General features: G+C 49.9%; 2 protein-coding genes across 6 annotated transcripts; both read right to left on the bottom strand.

The window, feature by feature from the left end:
* Window positions 1–108: 108 nt before the first annotated feature.
* Chrnb1 (cholinergic receptor nicotinic beta 1 subunit) lies at window positions 109–8,005 on the bottom strand. 3 transcript variants are annotated; one of them, XM_005332796.5, is made up of 11 exons: window positions 7,815–8,005; window positions 7,586–7,725; window positions 6,888–6,932; window positions 5,950–6,059; window positions 5,742–5,850; window positions 5,257–5,404; window positions 4,791–5,000; window positions 2,241–2,464; window positions 1,612–1,784; window positions 1,097–1,244; window positions 109–796 (listed from the first exon to the last, which is right to left on the bottom strand). In XM_005332796.5, exons 1-11 carry the CDS (start codon window positions 7,870–7,872, stop codon window positions 656–658), a joined length of 1,506 nt encoding a protein of 501 aa, XP_005332853.1. In that variant the 5' UTR covers window positions 7,873–8,005; the 3' UTR covers window positions 109–655. The 3 variants fall into 3 exon arrangements, with proteins under 3 accessions (XP_005332853.1, XP_077898933.1, XP_077898934.1); XM_078042807.1 differs by lacking the exons at window positions 7,586–7,725; window positions 7,815–8,005 and adding an exon at window positions 7,359–7,402; XM_078042808.1 differs by lacking the exons at window positions 7,586–7,725; window positions 7,815–8,005 and adding an exon at window positions 7,043–7,307.
* A 58-nt stretch (window positions 8,006–8,063) lies between these two features.
* Window positions 8,064–14,643, bottom strand: Fgf11 (fibroblast growth factor 11). Of its 3 annotated transcripts, none has more exons than XM_013361765.4 (5): window positions 13,155–14,643; window positions 11,419–11,529; window positions 11,120–11,223; window positions 10,356–10,576; window positions 8,064–9,919 (listed from the first exon to the last, which is right to left on the bottom strand). In XM_013361765.4, the coding sequence occupies exons 1-5, from the start codon at window positions 13,345–13,347 to the stop codon at window positions 9,880–9,882; spliced, it is 669 nt and encodes a 222-aa protein (XP_013217219.1). In that variant the 5' UTR covers window positions 13,348–14,643; the 3' UTR covers window positions 8,064–9,879. The 3 variants fall into 3 exon arrangements, with proteins under 3 accessions (XP_013217219.1, XP_040125298.1, XP_005332850.1); XM_040269364.2 differs by having other exon boundaries at window positions 10,378–10,492; window positions 13,155–14,641; XM_005332793.5 differs by having other exon boundaries at window positions 10,378–10,576; window positions 13,155–14,639.
* Window positions 14,644–15,327: the final 684 nt, after the last annotated feature.

Below are 15,327 nucleotides of genomic sequence, written 5' to 3'. Positions count from 1 at the left end.
TTGTTGATATATAATATGGGGCATATACTATTATTAGCTTTGTTTTACAGATGTGGAAACTATGATACAGGGCAGTCAGTCATTTGAGCATTAAAGCCAGAAGTTGAATAGAAGTCTTTAAAACACTTTTTTTTTAGTTTATTTTTTTAAAGTGTTGTTTCTTCAAAACACTTTTTTAGCTTTTAGAACCTTTTTTTTTAATTACATTAAGGTAAAAACAGAAAAAAAAATTAGTCCAAACATGCAAATGTAGGAACTATTAATTGGTGTTATTTCTTTCCAGAAAATCCTCCCTCTTCATTCAACATTGAACCTTTAGGTCAGCATCAGGTGCTGGAAATATTACAGTGACCAAGACATTTCCTGCCATCCTGAGGCTTACATTAATTTGTGCTCTTTGTTCTACTTCATTGGGGACCTGGGCATTGATATCCAAGGAAGCGACCTCAAGTATCCAAAGAGCAAATAAACTGATATGCATTTCAGGTGGGTCTAAGACACCCTGACCAGCCCTCAGTTCCATTTAAGCGCTCTCCTCAGAAACGAAATAAAAGTACTGGATTCCTAGCGAAAGGGTTTAAGCAGAGGGGGTTATAAGGCTTGAAAATACTTTCATTTCAACTAGCCGAGAACCTGAGGCTCGGCCTTCCAGTCCTCAAGGAAAGGGGTCGGCAGGGGGTAAGTGGTACGTAGCATCTAGGAAAATGACCAGGGTCCCGACGCTCGTGAAGATGATGAAGGTCCACAGGAAGAGGCGATCCACTACCATAGCCACAAACTGCCAGTCCTCCTTCAGCTAGGGGTAGGCAGAGGAAACCTTCTGAGTTCTAGGTCCCATCCCCAGGGAAGCCTGGTCCCCACAGCTCGGACCCCGCCCGGGACTTCCCACTGGAGGTCTGAGAAAAGACCCGGCACTGCAACAAGTGATAGAGACCGCGAGTTAAAGAACCACTCAGAATGTAGAGGGCGGGACCAAGTGAGGTAAACTTCCAATCATAAGTGGAAGCCAGTGCTAGGGGCGAGACTTGCATTTGCGGGCGGAGCCAAGGTCACAGAGGACCTGCTCTTGCTCTGCTCCTCCCTTATTGGACTTAACTGCATCGTGGTCCTCCTGTTCCTGCAGCTGTCGAGCGATGTAGCTGATCGAGGAAACCACCTCCCGTAATTCGGGAGGCAGGCCCACAGCCCGGTTTCGACCATCAATAAATCGCCGCAGGTCCGGGGTAGACAGTTCAGGCTGGAATCTGGAAGAAGCTGAATGTTCGGCCACGCCCCAGTCTAGAATAGCTAGCGCCAGTGACCTAGGTCCAGCTCCAATTGCCTCCAACAACCTGCCAGTTCCAAAAAGCTGGAAGAGCCCTTCAGACACTCTCGCCAGGGGAGACCTCTCCAGCCATCCTCAACTTCTTGCACCCTTCCTCAACTTCTTCCAACCCTCCAAGCTTTATTTACCATCTTCCCTCAAAGTAAGCCGCAGAAGGGATACTACAACTCCCATGATGCTGAACCACAGCATCTTCCGAGAGCATGGGACGCTAAGCTCGTGCTCGGTCTTCTGGGAACTGTAGTTCTCCCTCTCCCCTCCATGTCAGGGTCGGGTATTGGTTCTACCTGTTGGGTTTGGGGAAGAGAAAATCATTCGGTGGCTTCCGGATAAAATATTCGTCAGTACCCCGACCCCAGCCACTTCCCAGAGAAGAAGAGTGAGGGGGTTCTGGCAGCTGGTCTCTGTCAGGTTTTGGCCTCTTCAGACCCAGGTAGAGAGGGAGCTTGTGGATGAAGATCTGCAGAATAGAAGACACTTACTGGAACGGGCTTACTACAAGGAAAGAAGCCAACCATGTCCATTACCACTGTGCATGCATATGGTTCCATGGAGTTAATAGACAAGGAAATGCAATCTGATGGTCTTGAGAGCTCTTTAATGGGTTGAGAAGTTTCTGGGCTTTCACTCTGATTGTACCTATCCCCAAGAATGTTTCCCAGGGACCCAACATAGGTAGTAATGATGAAGGGAGTATGGAATCGATGAAATGATAAGAATGGGAAGTATAATTAATCGTGCAATGTTTCAACATCCAACAGGCTTTGGCATTTCAACACTTTACCAGATAGCCTTCATTTTCCCTTAGGTCTATAAAAAGGAAGTTGAGATTGGTGGGTGGAGGGAGTGATAGCTGGACAAAGAGCCAAATACTAAGATTGGGAGTTAGCACAGGCCAGAGGAAGAGATCTCTTACCTGACGGACCCAAAGAGGCATTTGGTGGGTGTGGGGAGAGCGGTGGTGCAGGTTGAGTACCACAACGCTAAGGATGACTGAGAAAGTGACGAGGATCATGGTAAACATTAGATACTTAATAATGATGGGTACTGACAGGGAGGTCTCAGGTACTTTGTCTGCCAGCAGCAGCAGGAACACAGTAAGGGTCAGCAGGGCAAAGATGGAGAGCCCCATCTTTTCTCCTTAGAAGGCAAAGGGGAAAGCAAAAGGATTAGACTTTACTAGAAGGAAATCTCTATGTCATAATCAGTGACCATGTTTCCAGCCAACCAATGATAGGAAAGGTCAATCTGCATACAAACTACTTTTTGGAAGGTCAATCTGCATACAAATTACTCCCATATTTGTTCCTCCAGTCTGGACTTCTCCCTTGCACACCAGACTTACATCCAAATGCTTTCTCAACCTTTCCACCGGGATTATCCAATACACATCTCAAATTTAGGATGTCTAAAACCTAATTCTGTCACCACCAAAGCTACTCTCCCATAGTTTTCCCCATCCTATAACAACTGCATCTTTTCTGTGGCTTAAACCCAACTCCTTGGAGTCATTCTCAACTTTCCTCCATTTCTGTCTCTCTCCATCTCTTCTAGTCTTCATTCCATATCTTCAAAATATATCCTAAAACTGATGATATATCACATCTACACTCTCATCCCAACCATCATTACCTCAGGTCTGAATTATTGTAGAGGTATCCTACCTGATCTTTGCTTCATCTGTATACCTCAGCAGATCAGTCAGACTGATTTTGTTGAAATATAAATCAGATTATATCATTCCTCTTTTCAAAACCACCTAAATAGCTCCTCATATCCTTCAGTATAAAAGCAAAGTTCTTTCTATGGATCACAGGTTTTTCTCATTAGCTCCCTAATTTCAACTTCTACTTTCCCTCTGGCTTACTTCATTCAGTTACAATGACTTCCTGCCTATTTCTTGAATATACAAGTCAGCCTCCCACTACAGGGCCTTTGCATTCACTGTTTCCTTTGCTTGCACATTCTTTCCCCAGATACCTCCTGGAGTCATTTTCTTGCCTCCTTTAAGTCAAATAGTCCCTCTTCAATGAGGCCATTCACTGACATCCCATGTATTGTTATAGTTGTTATTATGTTATTATTATTTTTTTTAAAAAACTGAGAATAAACCCCAGGGACACTTTACTGCTGAGCTACATCCCCAGTCCTTTAAAAAAAATTTTTTTTTTAAGAGTTTCATTAAGTTGCTGAGGCTGGCCTTGAACTTGTGATCCTCCAGCATCAGCCTCCCAAGTTGCTGAGATTACAAGGCATGCACCACCATACCCAGTTCCATTTTTATTTTTTATTTACTATAAGGAAAGCAGCCAACCACCTCCAGATAAAAGAAAAAAAATGTTTTGAATACTAGAGTTAAGGATACTGGGTCTCTCAACCAGATTGGCACTGACTAGGGCTGGAATAACAACACTATCACTTTTTTAAAAATTTTTTTTTTTTTAGAATTTTTTAATATTTAGTTTTCCGCAGACACAACATCTTTGTTTGTATGTGGTGCTGAGGATCGAACCCGGGCCGCACACATGCCAGGCGAGCGCGCTACCGCTTAAGCCACATCCCCAGCCCCACAACACTATCACTTTTACTGTGTGATGTCAGATAAATGACTTAAACTCTCAGCCTCTTTATCCTTTGCAAAATGAGAGTGATAATTTAGTACTTACTGTGAAGTATTATTGTAAAGATTAGAATCAAATAACATGTTAATTGTATAACCTTATAGTAAGTGCTTAAAAATAGTAAAAAAAATATATATATATGGGCATGGTGGTGTACATCTTTAATTCCAGTGGCTTGGGAGACTGAGGCAGGAGGATCACAAGTTCAAGGCCAGCCACAGAAACTTAGGGAGACCCTGCTGAAATTTTTTAAGTATTGGGGATGTGTCTCAGTGGCTAAGCAATCCTGGGTTCAATTCCTAGTTTAAAAAAAAGCTATAATCACAGAATGTACTGAGTACCAGGCATAGTTTTATTAAGTCAGTCAATTCTCAAAATAATCCTATGTGGTAGGGACAATGATTGTCTTCATCAGGAAACTAATACACACAAAAATTAAGAAATTTACCCAAGGTTACTCTGTTACTACATTTTGCTTCCTGCTAGAGAAATACTATTATATTTCTCAGGCAGGTAAAAAGTTTAGGCATAGTGTCCAAAAAGTAGGGGTGGAGGGTTGCTAGGAAAGGGGAAAGGGAAGAGGAGATTGGCTCAACATGGGATTTGGCTGGTCAGAAAACTACACAAGTGGCTATGACTCTAAAGGAAAGAATTCAGAAGTCACTGGGTGAAGGGAAACCAGCAGCAAAGGGAATGTAGAGCCTAATGTTGGGTCTACAGGGTGAGAAGGAAAACCAGGGATTGATGAATCTAATCAATGGTGATTTAGAAAATCGTGGTCTGCATTAAGGGTGAAGAGAAAGAAGCTGAGCTAATGAGAAGAGCTAGGGCCCCTTCCCCCTTACCTGCATCCGGTGGCAAGTAGAAGACAAAGATGGCCAAGAGAGTGATAAGGATACACGGGGCAATGACATTGACCAGGTAGAAGAGAGGCTTCCGGCGGATGATGAGGTAGAAGGTGACTTCCTCATGTTGTCCTTCCCTCCCTCCCCTAGGATCCCCTGGAGGCTGGATTAGCCTAGCAGGCTTGTGGATAATCTCCCATTGGCCATTCTCTGAGGGAGAAGGAAACAGAAGGAGATACCTATGAGAATTGTCCTAGTCAGTTCCAGGTATGCAACACTGTAGTGGGCAGCTATCTCTAATAAACTTAACTACTTCTCAGTTTCTATATTTGTACAGTGTTGATAGTCATACCTACCTTGCTGACTCCAAAAGGTTACACTGGACATTGCTGACAGAGTATATTTACCTGCCTGTTACAAACTGGAAATCAGAAAGCCTAAGGGTGAGGAAGTCATCCCCACTTACCAATGAATGTCCCTTCATGAATGTAGATTTCCTGCCGCTCCAGCCCATCAGAACCCAGGCCTGTATGCAGACTGACCTCTGAGCTGTCATAACTGTAGGAACTAAACACCATGGTGCAGTTTTGCCAGTCAAAGGGGAAGTAGGTGACCTGGATGGAAGGGAGAATCTATCTAGCTGCCAGAGAACTGGTCAGGACTTCCTTCAATTTGGAAGGTCACTGGGGAGGTCCTTGGGGGAACAGGGAAATGAGGTCAAAGAGGAATTGGAGGGCTACTAACAAAGGCCATTTGGGAAATGGTGGAAGGTCACTGAGAAAGAGTAGGAGTCAAGAAAGTCTATGGAGAAAAGAACACTTAGTGAAAAGCCAGGAGATGAGGTCATAGGGGATAATGGAGGAGGAATGGGAGCCCCTGAAAAGTCAGGATGTCGGAGGAGAGCAAGAGTTTTTAAGAGCAACTTTAGCTTCCCAGGTGGGGCTCAGAAACCTGGATGCTGCAGCTGCTGCGATAGATGCCTGGGGGTTGCCAGCGGACTGAGCCATCTGAAGACACCACAACATCAATGTCCAGAGCAACATCAAAATTTCCATCATTGCTGCAGAGAAAGGATCCTCTCATCTGGAATCCCAGTCTTCGGAGGCCCCACCCCTCTTGAGTTCCCACCCCACCTCCCAGGCTTTGGAAAATACCCTACTTGTTCATCAACACCACATCAGGTAGCCATACTGATTCTGCCGTGATGCGGAGCAAATCGATGCCATCGTGCTCTGCTGGGTCCCAGCTCAGCCTGTAGTCAGTCCACTCCTAGGGAAGCACAGGCTAAGGGGCTGTTTGGGGCTAGAAATACAGGAAGGGAGTGCAAGGGAGTGGAGAAGTGCAGGCATGTCAAGGAGTCAGGTTCTGATTTGGGGTCTGTCTTCACTCTTTGGTATTCACACTAGCTTATTTTCCTCTCAGTTGTGGGTCTCAGTTTTTTAAGTCTGGAAAAATGAAGAGAGGCGCATGCCTATCTCCTAGCCATTTGGGAAACTGAGGCAGGAGGATTGAAAATCCGAGGCCAACCTGGACAACTTAGCAAGACCCTGACGCAAAATAATAATAAAAATAAAAGAAAGACTGGTAATGTAGATCATTGGTACATCGCCCCTGGGTTCAATGAAAAAGAAGTAGTTGCACCACCAAGAGGTTGCACCAAGGTGGGTTTTTGTTGTTGTTTTGACTTTTTGTTTTTTTCCTTTCTTTGTGTGTGTGTGTATGGAGGGGGGGAGGCAGTGAGTGGAATGGATACTGCTTATTTTTTTTTTTTTTTGGATACTGCTTATTGAACCCAGGACTTCGCACATGCATAGTGGTTTTCCCAAAATGCAGTTCATGACACTTTAGTGGATGGGGATCCAAGGTAGTGGTCCTAAAGCAGTGTTTTAAAAAGTTGGAATAAAAAATGCAATACCTATCCCTGTAGGTATTGTTTTCTAAAGCTTCTGTTTCAGTTATATGTGTTTTCTGAGGTCGTGATACAAAAAAAAAAATCTTATTCGGCCAGACATTCGAGTAAATTATAAAGATAGCGAGACGCCCTCCCCACCCATCCCCGCCCCCAGCGAGAAGCCCTTCCCCATGGGGTCTTCATACCAGGTCTAAATACACCTTTGTGCTCATCTCTTCATCCTTTTCGTTCTAGAAGGGAAAATTTTTAAAGCGTAAAGGCAAAGTTAAGTGGAGAAAAATGAGGGCTTGGCAGGTTAACCTCTCCTTGGAAACTGCAACCCCTTTTCCTTGAAGCCCACCGTCTAGGGTCCAAGTCCAAACTCCTAAAAGCTGCGTTAGCTTAAACCCCGCCTCTACCTCAGAAACACCCCTTCCTGCTATCTACACTCTCAGCTTGTTTTCCTATCAGCTTCGCCCCCTTCCCCAGACTTGCCCCGGGTCCCGCCCACAGCTCGTAATCCACCCAACCCTGAATTTCCGTCTGCAGCTGTTTATTGACCCGTGGGGCACCAAACTCCGCCCCACCCTGGCGAAGCCTTCGACGGCTCCTCCTAAGGATCCGCCCCCCCTGCCCATCAGCCCGCCACAGCTCCACTTCAAGATCCGCCCACAAACCGGTACAGCGTCCTACTTGGCTCCACTCGGGGCTGGTCCACAAGCCACGCCTATAAACTTATTCATTGGTCCAATTTCTATCCAATCGCCACTAAAAGGTTGTCCATCCCTCAGCCTGGCCACGCCTAAGCCCCCGCCCCCAGATTGACCATTGGCCCTGCCATGCCCCAAAGCCACGCCCCCCCCATTCCACAGGCCAGACCCCAACCCCCAGCGTGCGCCCTCACCAGGCTGATGAGTTGCGCTAGGGTAAGACCAATGCTGACTTCGACGCTGTCACCCAACACGCGCGCCGGCCGTACAGAACTATCATAGCCCGAGAAAAGTTTCTCGCGGAGTTGGCCCTCTGCCTCTGAGCCGTGGGCGCCTGTGGGAGAAGAGCATTAAGTGAAGCCCTGGTGCCTGTTCACAACCGTTGCTCCAGTCACTGCCTCCTCAGGATTTAGACGTACTTACCTGGGGCGAGCAGCACCCCCAGGACCCCCAGAAGCAATAGCAGCACCCCTGGTGTCATAGTCTGGTCGCGGCGCTCAGTGAGTTCGCCTGGGAAGCTGCTGAGGCAACCAGCGCAGGGGAAGTGACGAGGCGCCCAGGAATGTGCACCTGTCGTTGGGGGGCAGCTGCCACCCCACCAGCCCCGCCCCCGGGATTGGTTCCGCCCCGAGCAACTGCCATCGCCAGCCACTCAGAGATGACAGACAATACTTCAGTTGTATAAACTGACTTTAATTTGAAAGCGTAGAATGGTGACCCAGTCCCCTGGGTGAAGTGTCAGGAGATGGGTGGAGCCGGAGCAGGGTTTGTGTGGGTGAGGGGGGAACCTACCCCCCTTGCAACAAGCCAGAAGTAAAAGAGCCTGAGAAAAAGTGACCTGTCTTTGAGCACTAGCCCCTTGCTTAGGGTCTCAATCTATCCCGTCCAGGTCTGTGGCGCTTGGGAATATAGTTCACTAATGGGTTCCCAGTTCTTTCCAGGCCTTGTTGTCCGTTTTTCAGAAAAATCTAGTCAGGCCCTTTGGGTACTTAAAACCCAGCTGAGGTTATAAGCTGTAAAGTAAAGCAAGTCTATTCACTTAGAAGCTCTAGGGGTGCATAAGGTCTCCAGCTTAAGAGGCCCTCACCCTCCTTGGCCTGACCTGTAGGGGAGAGGGGTGGGACTTATTGCTGAATTGGAGTATCCTCGTGGGGAGGGGCATCAAGGCTGTGTCCCATTTGTCCTTTTAATTCTAGACCTACCTATTGCCCTAAAAACCTCAGCTTTAAAGGGGACCTGGAAGGAATTCCTGCTGAGGTAGCTAAGTGTTCATGTCCCCCCAACCCAGACACAGATTCAATTATGCCATGGTTTTTGTTTCCTTTCCCCTCCCAGCTTTCTGGGTCAGGGATACTTTCAAAATTCTTCTGCCCTTTCCCAGACTTTTCCCTGGCAGGACCCCGGCTGGGTTGCAGAGGCTGGATGGAACTGCATGTAAAAATAAGGTTAGCATTCTACATGGAAGAATAAAATTTTTTAGAAAATTATCCAGGAAAATAAGTGGTTCTTTATTCAATCAGAACTAATTAGTTCTTTATGAATCATAGCTGGGTCCTTTTCAGAGCTCATTCTTAATAGGTATCACTAGAAGTGAGAAAGTAGGTCTAGAATTCAAGACTCTAGAGCTAATATGGCTATATAGGCCCCCAGTTCCATCCTGGAAAGAGGTCTGAAAGTCATGGCATATGTTCTAGAGCTATAATTCAGGAGGAATTATGGCTCCATAAAGGTCTAGAACACTGTGCTCTAGACCTGAATATCTCTGGGATAAGAAGGTTAAACCTGTGGTGATCTGAGAGTGGTCCCAGTTCAGGCCAAGGTCAACATCTTGACAGGGCTTAAATCCAGTCTCTCTACTTGAAGGCTAAGGGTCCAACTGGGCTAAGGATGGAAGCTTGATGGATCCAGAACAGAACCTGGCAGCATGCCTAAGTTCTAGCACAGAGCCCTAGTACAGAAATGGCCCTGGCTGGGGTGTTTGGTATTTCAGAACCTGACCAGACAAGGCAGAAGGTAGAATAGGGAAAGAAGAAAAATGATCCTGAGCTTCAGTGGACCTATGGCTCAGTGGCAATGAAAGGGGGTACAAGGATCCAGGAAGTGGCTAAGCCAGGGAGTAGTTTATGCCCTGGCTCTGTCAGTTTTGGAACTCCTAATGCCATCTTGAGAAAAGGCTTTGGGGGACGAGTATGAATATGGAAATAAGTGATCAGCCAGACTATAATCAGATATCTGCCCCCCACCCCCGACTCAAGGATCTAAAAGTCTCAACAGCCCTGGAAGTCCTAGCCAGCCCCTAGGTTCCCTCAGTGTAGAGTACCTGGTGGGACCTGGCTGCTCAGGGCATGTGTGTGGCAGCAGGGGTGAGAGCAGGGCCGGGAGCAGGGCTGGGAGACAGGCTGTGGTGGTGGCTGGCTCACTGGGAATTCAGGGAGCCTCCAGTCCAGAGATTATATTTCAGGGGGCAGGGGGACTGGAAGGGGAAGTCTCAGGGACACTGTGGAGAGAAGGCTCCCGGTACATGGCCACTGTGGAGGGGAGAGAGAGAGGAGCAGGGAAGGAGAGTTAGGCACAGAGAGACCAGGGCAAAACCAGAGCTCTGAGAGGGCTCCCTTCCCCCTACACTTGCCCAAAGAACCCCAACCCAAAGGAGGAAAGCCCCCCAAATCCAAAAGGCCAAAGCCTTCCCAGCATGATCTGTCATAACACATCCTCTTTTTTTTTTTTTTCTTGTGATACTTGGGATTGAGCCAGGGACTCTACCACTGAGTTACATCCCAACCATTTTTATTAAATTACCAAGGCTGGCCTCAAAATTGCAATCTTCCTGCCTCAGCCTCCCCAGTCTGGGATTACAAGCATGCACCACTACACCCTGCTAACTGTATTCTCTTAATATTCATAACCTTAGCTGTGTATCACTAAATGTTCACGTCAAGGTCAATACCCTCCCACATGGCCCACCTTTTCTTGAGTCCATACCCACCCTCCAGGAGCTTGGGCACAAAGTGGGCAGCTGCCTTGGTCTTCTTGACTCGATTTCCCTTCATGACCCGGCCCTCCTTATCCAGGCCTAGGTACCAGGCTCGGCCAGAACGGCGCTGACGGTAGAGAGCAGAAGCATACAGGACATAATAATTCTCAAAGACACACTCCTTAAAGCGACACTCGGCAGTGAAATGTGGCTGAGGAGACAAAGACCCAGAAAGGCACACACAGAGAGACAAAAAGACACATCACTGGCAGAAGGAAGCCCTTGGGATGAACAAACCAGGATATAATCTATACATTTTTGGGAGAAGAGGAGGGCAACCACTGAACTGAGAGCAAAAGGAGGATAAGAAAGAGCTTAGGAGGCCCCTGAAGGCTATAAACTAGACTTGTGGGGGCCCTGGAATAAGATCCCTACTCTCTACTCCCAACTTTCACCATCACCTATCTTGAATGATTCTGGGGAAGTGAATAATAATCAAGTCTGGAGGAGACATGGTGAAAAGTGAGGACCCTAAAAGGCTGAAAGCATTGGACACCCAAACAGCCTGGGGTAGGGCTGTGTAAGGAGCAGGGATTGCACACATCCTAGAGAACTTTTGTGGTAAACAGTGACCACATGCCATAAGCCAAAGCTGGAGGTGGGGGAGTCCTGGGTGTGAAATGTCTATAGCTACAGAAGGTTGTATGCTGAGGGTGTCCCCAGTACCCCAGGCCACTCAGCCTTATCATCTCACCGAGCTGTAGAGCAGCCCCTCAGCGTTCATGGCCATGTAATGACCCAGCTTTGCACTCTGGATGGTGACAACACGGAGCCCCACAGGAATTAGGTTGAAGTGGGCTGGAGGAAAAGAGAGGAAGTATCAGTACCTAGGCACTTCACCCTTATCTGAGCTCCCTCCATCCCGGCTCCACTGCTTCCCTTTGGAATCTGGGAGACAGACAGAAAACAATAGAACCTGAAGAGGGAATAGGATTGTCATCTTATATCCTCATATTCCCCCTTCCCACCCAGCAACTGGCTTCCCCTTCTCACTGAAGGAGCTGGTGTCCTCTGGGGTGCCCTGGATGCTTCCGTCAGGATTCGCCTGGAGGTAGAAACCCTGGCGGCAGAACAGTTTGGTGACGATGCCTTTGAGCTGAGGTTCTAGAGAGAGAGACATTCATCTTTGAAAATGACATCTCTGTTCCCAGAAACATTCCTTCACTTGGCGGGATCACAGGAAAGAAAGGAGAATGGAGGAAAGGAAGCGGGTCCCAGGGAGGCAGATCTTTTACCTTCCAAGCAAGCTCTCTCCCACCTCTTGACTCCTGGGGAAGCTGGGGTTTGGGTCCCTTATATTTCTTCTAGCCACCAGCTTTCAGTTTAATTATTGAAATTTATTTAAATGGCTTAATTCCTACTCTACAGCTCATCCAGAAGGGGGGAGGGGAGAGATGGAGAGAAGGAAAGATACATCAAGAAGCAGCGGGCATGGCAAGACTAGCAGGGCTACTGAAAGGGCAGAGTGTTTGTGAATGGGGGGGTGGGGAAGCGGCAAGGTGACCACAAGGAAGGGGCTCCCCCTCAGGAGCGGGGGTGGGATTGGGCCTGACGCTGACTCAGCACCTGCTGCTGCGGCTGCCGTTTGCTTGGCGCGGGCATTGCCTTGGCCCAGCGCCGGCCTGTCTGACACTGACCCATCTGTCTGTCTGTCTGTCAGTCAGTCTGCTGGCTCGCGGAGGCCTAGTTCTCCCTGAGGCTGAGCCTCTTCCCTTCACCCAGGTAACCCACCTGGGATTGGGGGACGTCCGGTACCATGGAGGGGGAGGGGGCCATGGAGAAGGAGAGGCAGGCTGAGTCACGTGGAGGCCGGTTCCCACTCAGAGGGTGGGCTGCGGACTGTACCACTATGGACTGCGGGTGGCGGGGGAGGAGGACGCGAGGGGCTACCCCTAGGGGAAATGGGAACCGGCTGGAGCCGGGCCAGAGGGACTCCCTGACTGTCATACCTGGACAAGGACCACAGGCTAACATACAGCTCTCCTCCCGGGTCGCTTGCTCTCTGTCAACTTCCCTATCCCCCCTGTATGTGGTACGACCCCCAAGTCTTAGTGCCTTTTTTCTAGCAGTGAACTGTGTTTGAGTTCTTCCAGGCTCAGGGTCCCCTGAGCCTGCGGACCCGTATTTTGGAGTCATGCAGGGGAAAATGGGGGAGGGTTGCCCCTACTGACTTCTTGTAGTTCAGGTCAAGTGAGGAAGTCCCACTAAGGGGCAGACTGGTGAGGTAGCTACAAGGACACCGGGGGAGAGCTGGGGAGATTGGTTTTGAGCCAAGCAAGCAGGACCCGGAGGAAGCGAGCCTAGGCGTGGAGCGGGAGAATCAGGGTGGGTGCGGGGCGGCCAGAGCTGCAGAAACCCTCTGGGTGACCCAGGCGTCCGGAACCCCCGGGCCCCAAAGCTCTCAATTGAAAGAATCGCGAGAAACGGCACGTAGGCGGAGGACTGTGGGGGTGGGGACTCCCGGGGTGAGTAGGAGCTGCCAGGCTTGCGGCCCCAGACTTAGCCCCTCAAGTCTTTCCCTTTCCCTTGCCCTCGAAAGCAAGGAGACTTAACGTTATGGACAAAAGGCGAGGGAAACTGAGGCACAGTCTAGCAGACTTTGTCGTCCGGTCCCGTCCCTTCCCACTTTTGGGGACCACCCTCAACCAGGCCCCATTCTTCAGAGTCCCTGGCCTCAACCTCTCAGGAGGAGAGAACTCGAGGGGAGACCCCGCCCCAGCCGCACTCACCAAGGCCGCGGTCGGGCCGTGTCGGCCGTCCCCCGCACAGTCGCACCTTGGACAGCAGGATGAGGAGCTGCTTCTGGCAAAGGGACTTGGTGCCGCGGGGACACACGCGCCGCTGCGCCGACACCGGCCGGCTGCCCCCGGGCTCGCGGACCTCCCGCTTCTGCCGGATCAGGCTACTGGCCAGCGCCGCCATGGCGCCCCAGAAGAAGACACCCCCAAAACAGCAGGCGCTAGGAGCGCCCTGGGCTCCTTCAGAGGAGCCCTCTCACCAGGACATGCTCTTGACGCTCAGATCCCAACTCACCGCCCCACCCACAGGACCTGAGGATAAACCCCAGAGCCACCAGCTCCCACCCTTGGGCCCTGTGCTAGCTCCACCCGATTCAGCAGCCTATGCACTCCCCACTTGACCTCACCCTCAAATTTTGTCCCCTACTGAAAACTCTTTCTTCCCTCCTCTACAGTGTCTTTGTTTCCACTTCCCCTGTCCCAAACCAAGACCCTCCAAATTTCTAAGATATGGTCTCAATATCCCCAAGCCCTTTTCCAGCCCCTTTCCACCCCGGAGCCAGATCCACTCTTGTAATCTAAAGGGTGTGGGTCCTTAGTTTTGGAGAAATTTGCTCACCCTGCCCCTGCAGGGCCACTGTCAATGTCAGGAAGGAACCCAACCTTGGTGCTTTTTCCTTTGCTACCTCTAAATGAAAAAGATCCCCTACTTTTCACTGAAATCCTCCCAAATATCTCAGAATATCCAGGCTGCCCAGGTTTATTGATTCCCAGACCCTCTAGCTGAACACCTTTTCCCACTATCCCTATTTCTAGTAGCACAGTGTTCCAGCTGCAGAGACCCTTTCCTCACCTTGTCACCCTCCACTCCTTTTGAAGTCACCTCCAAATCCACCCTTCCCAGTGAATACACCAGGTGATTGTCAGAGGGACCCTGTCACCTGGAAATAAGGAGCATCCGCCCCCCACCCTTGGCCCTTAAATTTCCTTAGGGACAGCTGGTGCTGTTTGGATCCCACGCCCTCCAATCTAACCAGCCCCCCGAAAGAGGCGTGCACCCACGTTGTCAACCAGTCCCCAAATGTGAACAGGCCCCTTATAAATCAGCGCACCAGAGCTTCCTGCCACAGGGCTTCCTCGTCCTCCCCGGCACTGCCTATAGCACCCCCTTTCCTTTCCCCGACGCCCCTCAACCTGTCCTGTCCTGTTGATCCGGGCGACTGGTAGCGGCTGGCTGCGGTTCTTGGCTCCTCCCTCCCTCTCCCCGGCAAGAGGAGCTTCCCCCACGCCCTGCTAGGCGTCCCGGACCCCAGGGAAGGAGTAAAGGTGTCTCTGCAGAGCGCCCCGGTCCGGAGAAGTCAGAGCACTGGGCCTGGCAACTGGACTAGGGAAAGCGGCGGCAGCAACGGCAGCAGCAGCGGCTGTGGGAAGCTGAGGCGGCGGCAGCTACAGCAGCTCCCCCTCCTCCGAGAGCCGGCCCGGGGGCGGGGCAGGGGGCGGAGACGCTAGGAACGAGTGTGGGGGGGTGAAGCTGGGCGAACCGAACCCTGGGGTTCCTTGGAGAGGGGAGTGTTTCAGAGGCAGGCGGAGTCAAAGCCAGGCCGCACGTCTTGGGGTTCAGAGAAGGAGCGATAGGGAATTCTGAGCCGAACACTGATGTGGGAGAGAGGTTGCGTTTCAGATAGAATAGCAGTCGGAAGAATGGAGCAGGACCCTACTGCCTGGGATGGAAGTGAGGACAGAACTGGATGATGAAAGTGGGGGAAGAAATTGAAAGATGGGGGAGGGCAGTGAGATCTAGCCCGGGGTGAAATCCAGCCTCTTTAATACTTATGTTTTTGTGAGACAAATTGATCATTCCCTGTTTTCCATACCTCTCTCCTTTCTGCATTTTGTCAGCAACTAAGTCTTCCTATTTCTATTGACTCCTAAGAGAAAAGGCCAAAAGAACTGGGGAAAAATGGTTGCAGGAGGTTACATCTGGGCAGGAAGCATGCTGGTCAGATTTGGTGAAGGGGGATGATCTGGCCAGAGTTGGGGCGGAGGGCGGGGGGAATGGGGAGGAATCCCCTAGGAGGTCTTCTAGAACAGAAACTGGGCCCAGGCACAATCTGTCTTCATGTAAGGGGCGAACAGTTCTCCACGTCTCATCACCAACGGAAAC

This window comes from Ictidomys tridecemlineatus, chromosome 3 (genome assembly GCF_052094955.1).
Source record: "Ictidomys tridecemlineatus isolate mIctTri1 chromosome 3, mIctTri1.hap1, whole genome shotgun sequence".
Lineage (NCBI taxonomy): Eukaryota > Metazoa > Chordata > Mammalia > Rodentia > Sciuridae > Ictidomys > Ictidomys tridecemlineatus.
Note: the sequence above shows the minus strand (reverse complement) of the source record. Positions and strands in the feature narration are given on the sequence as shown.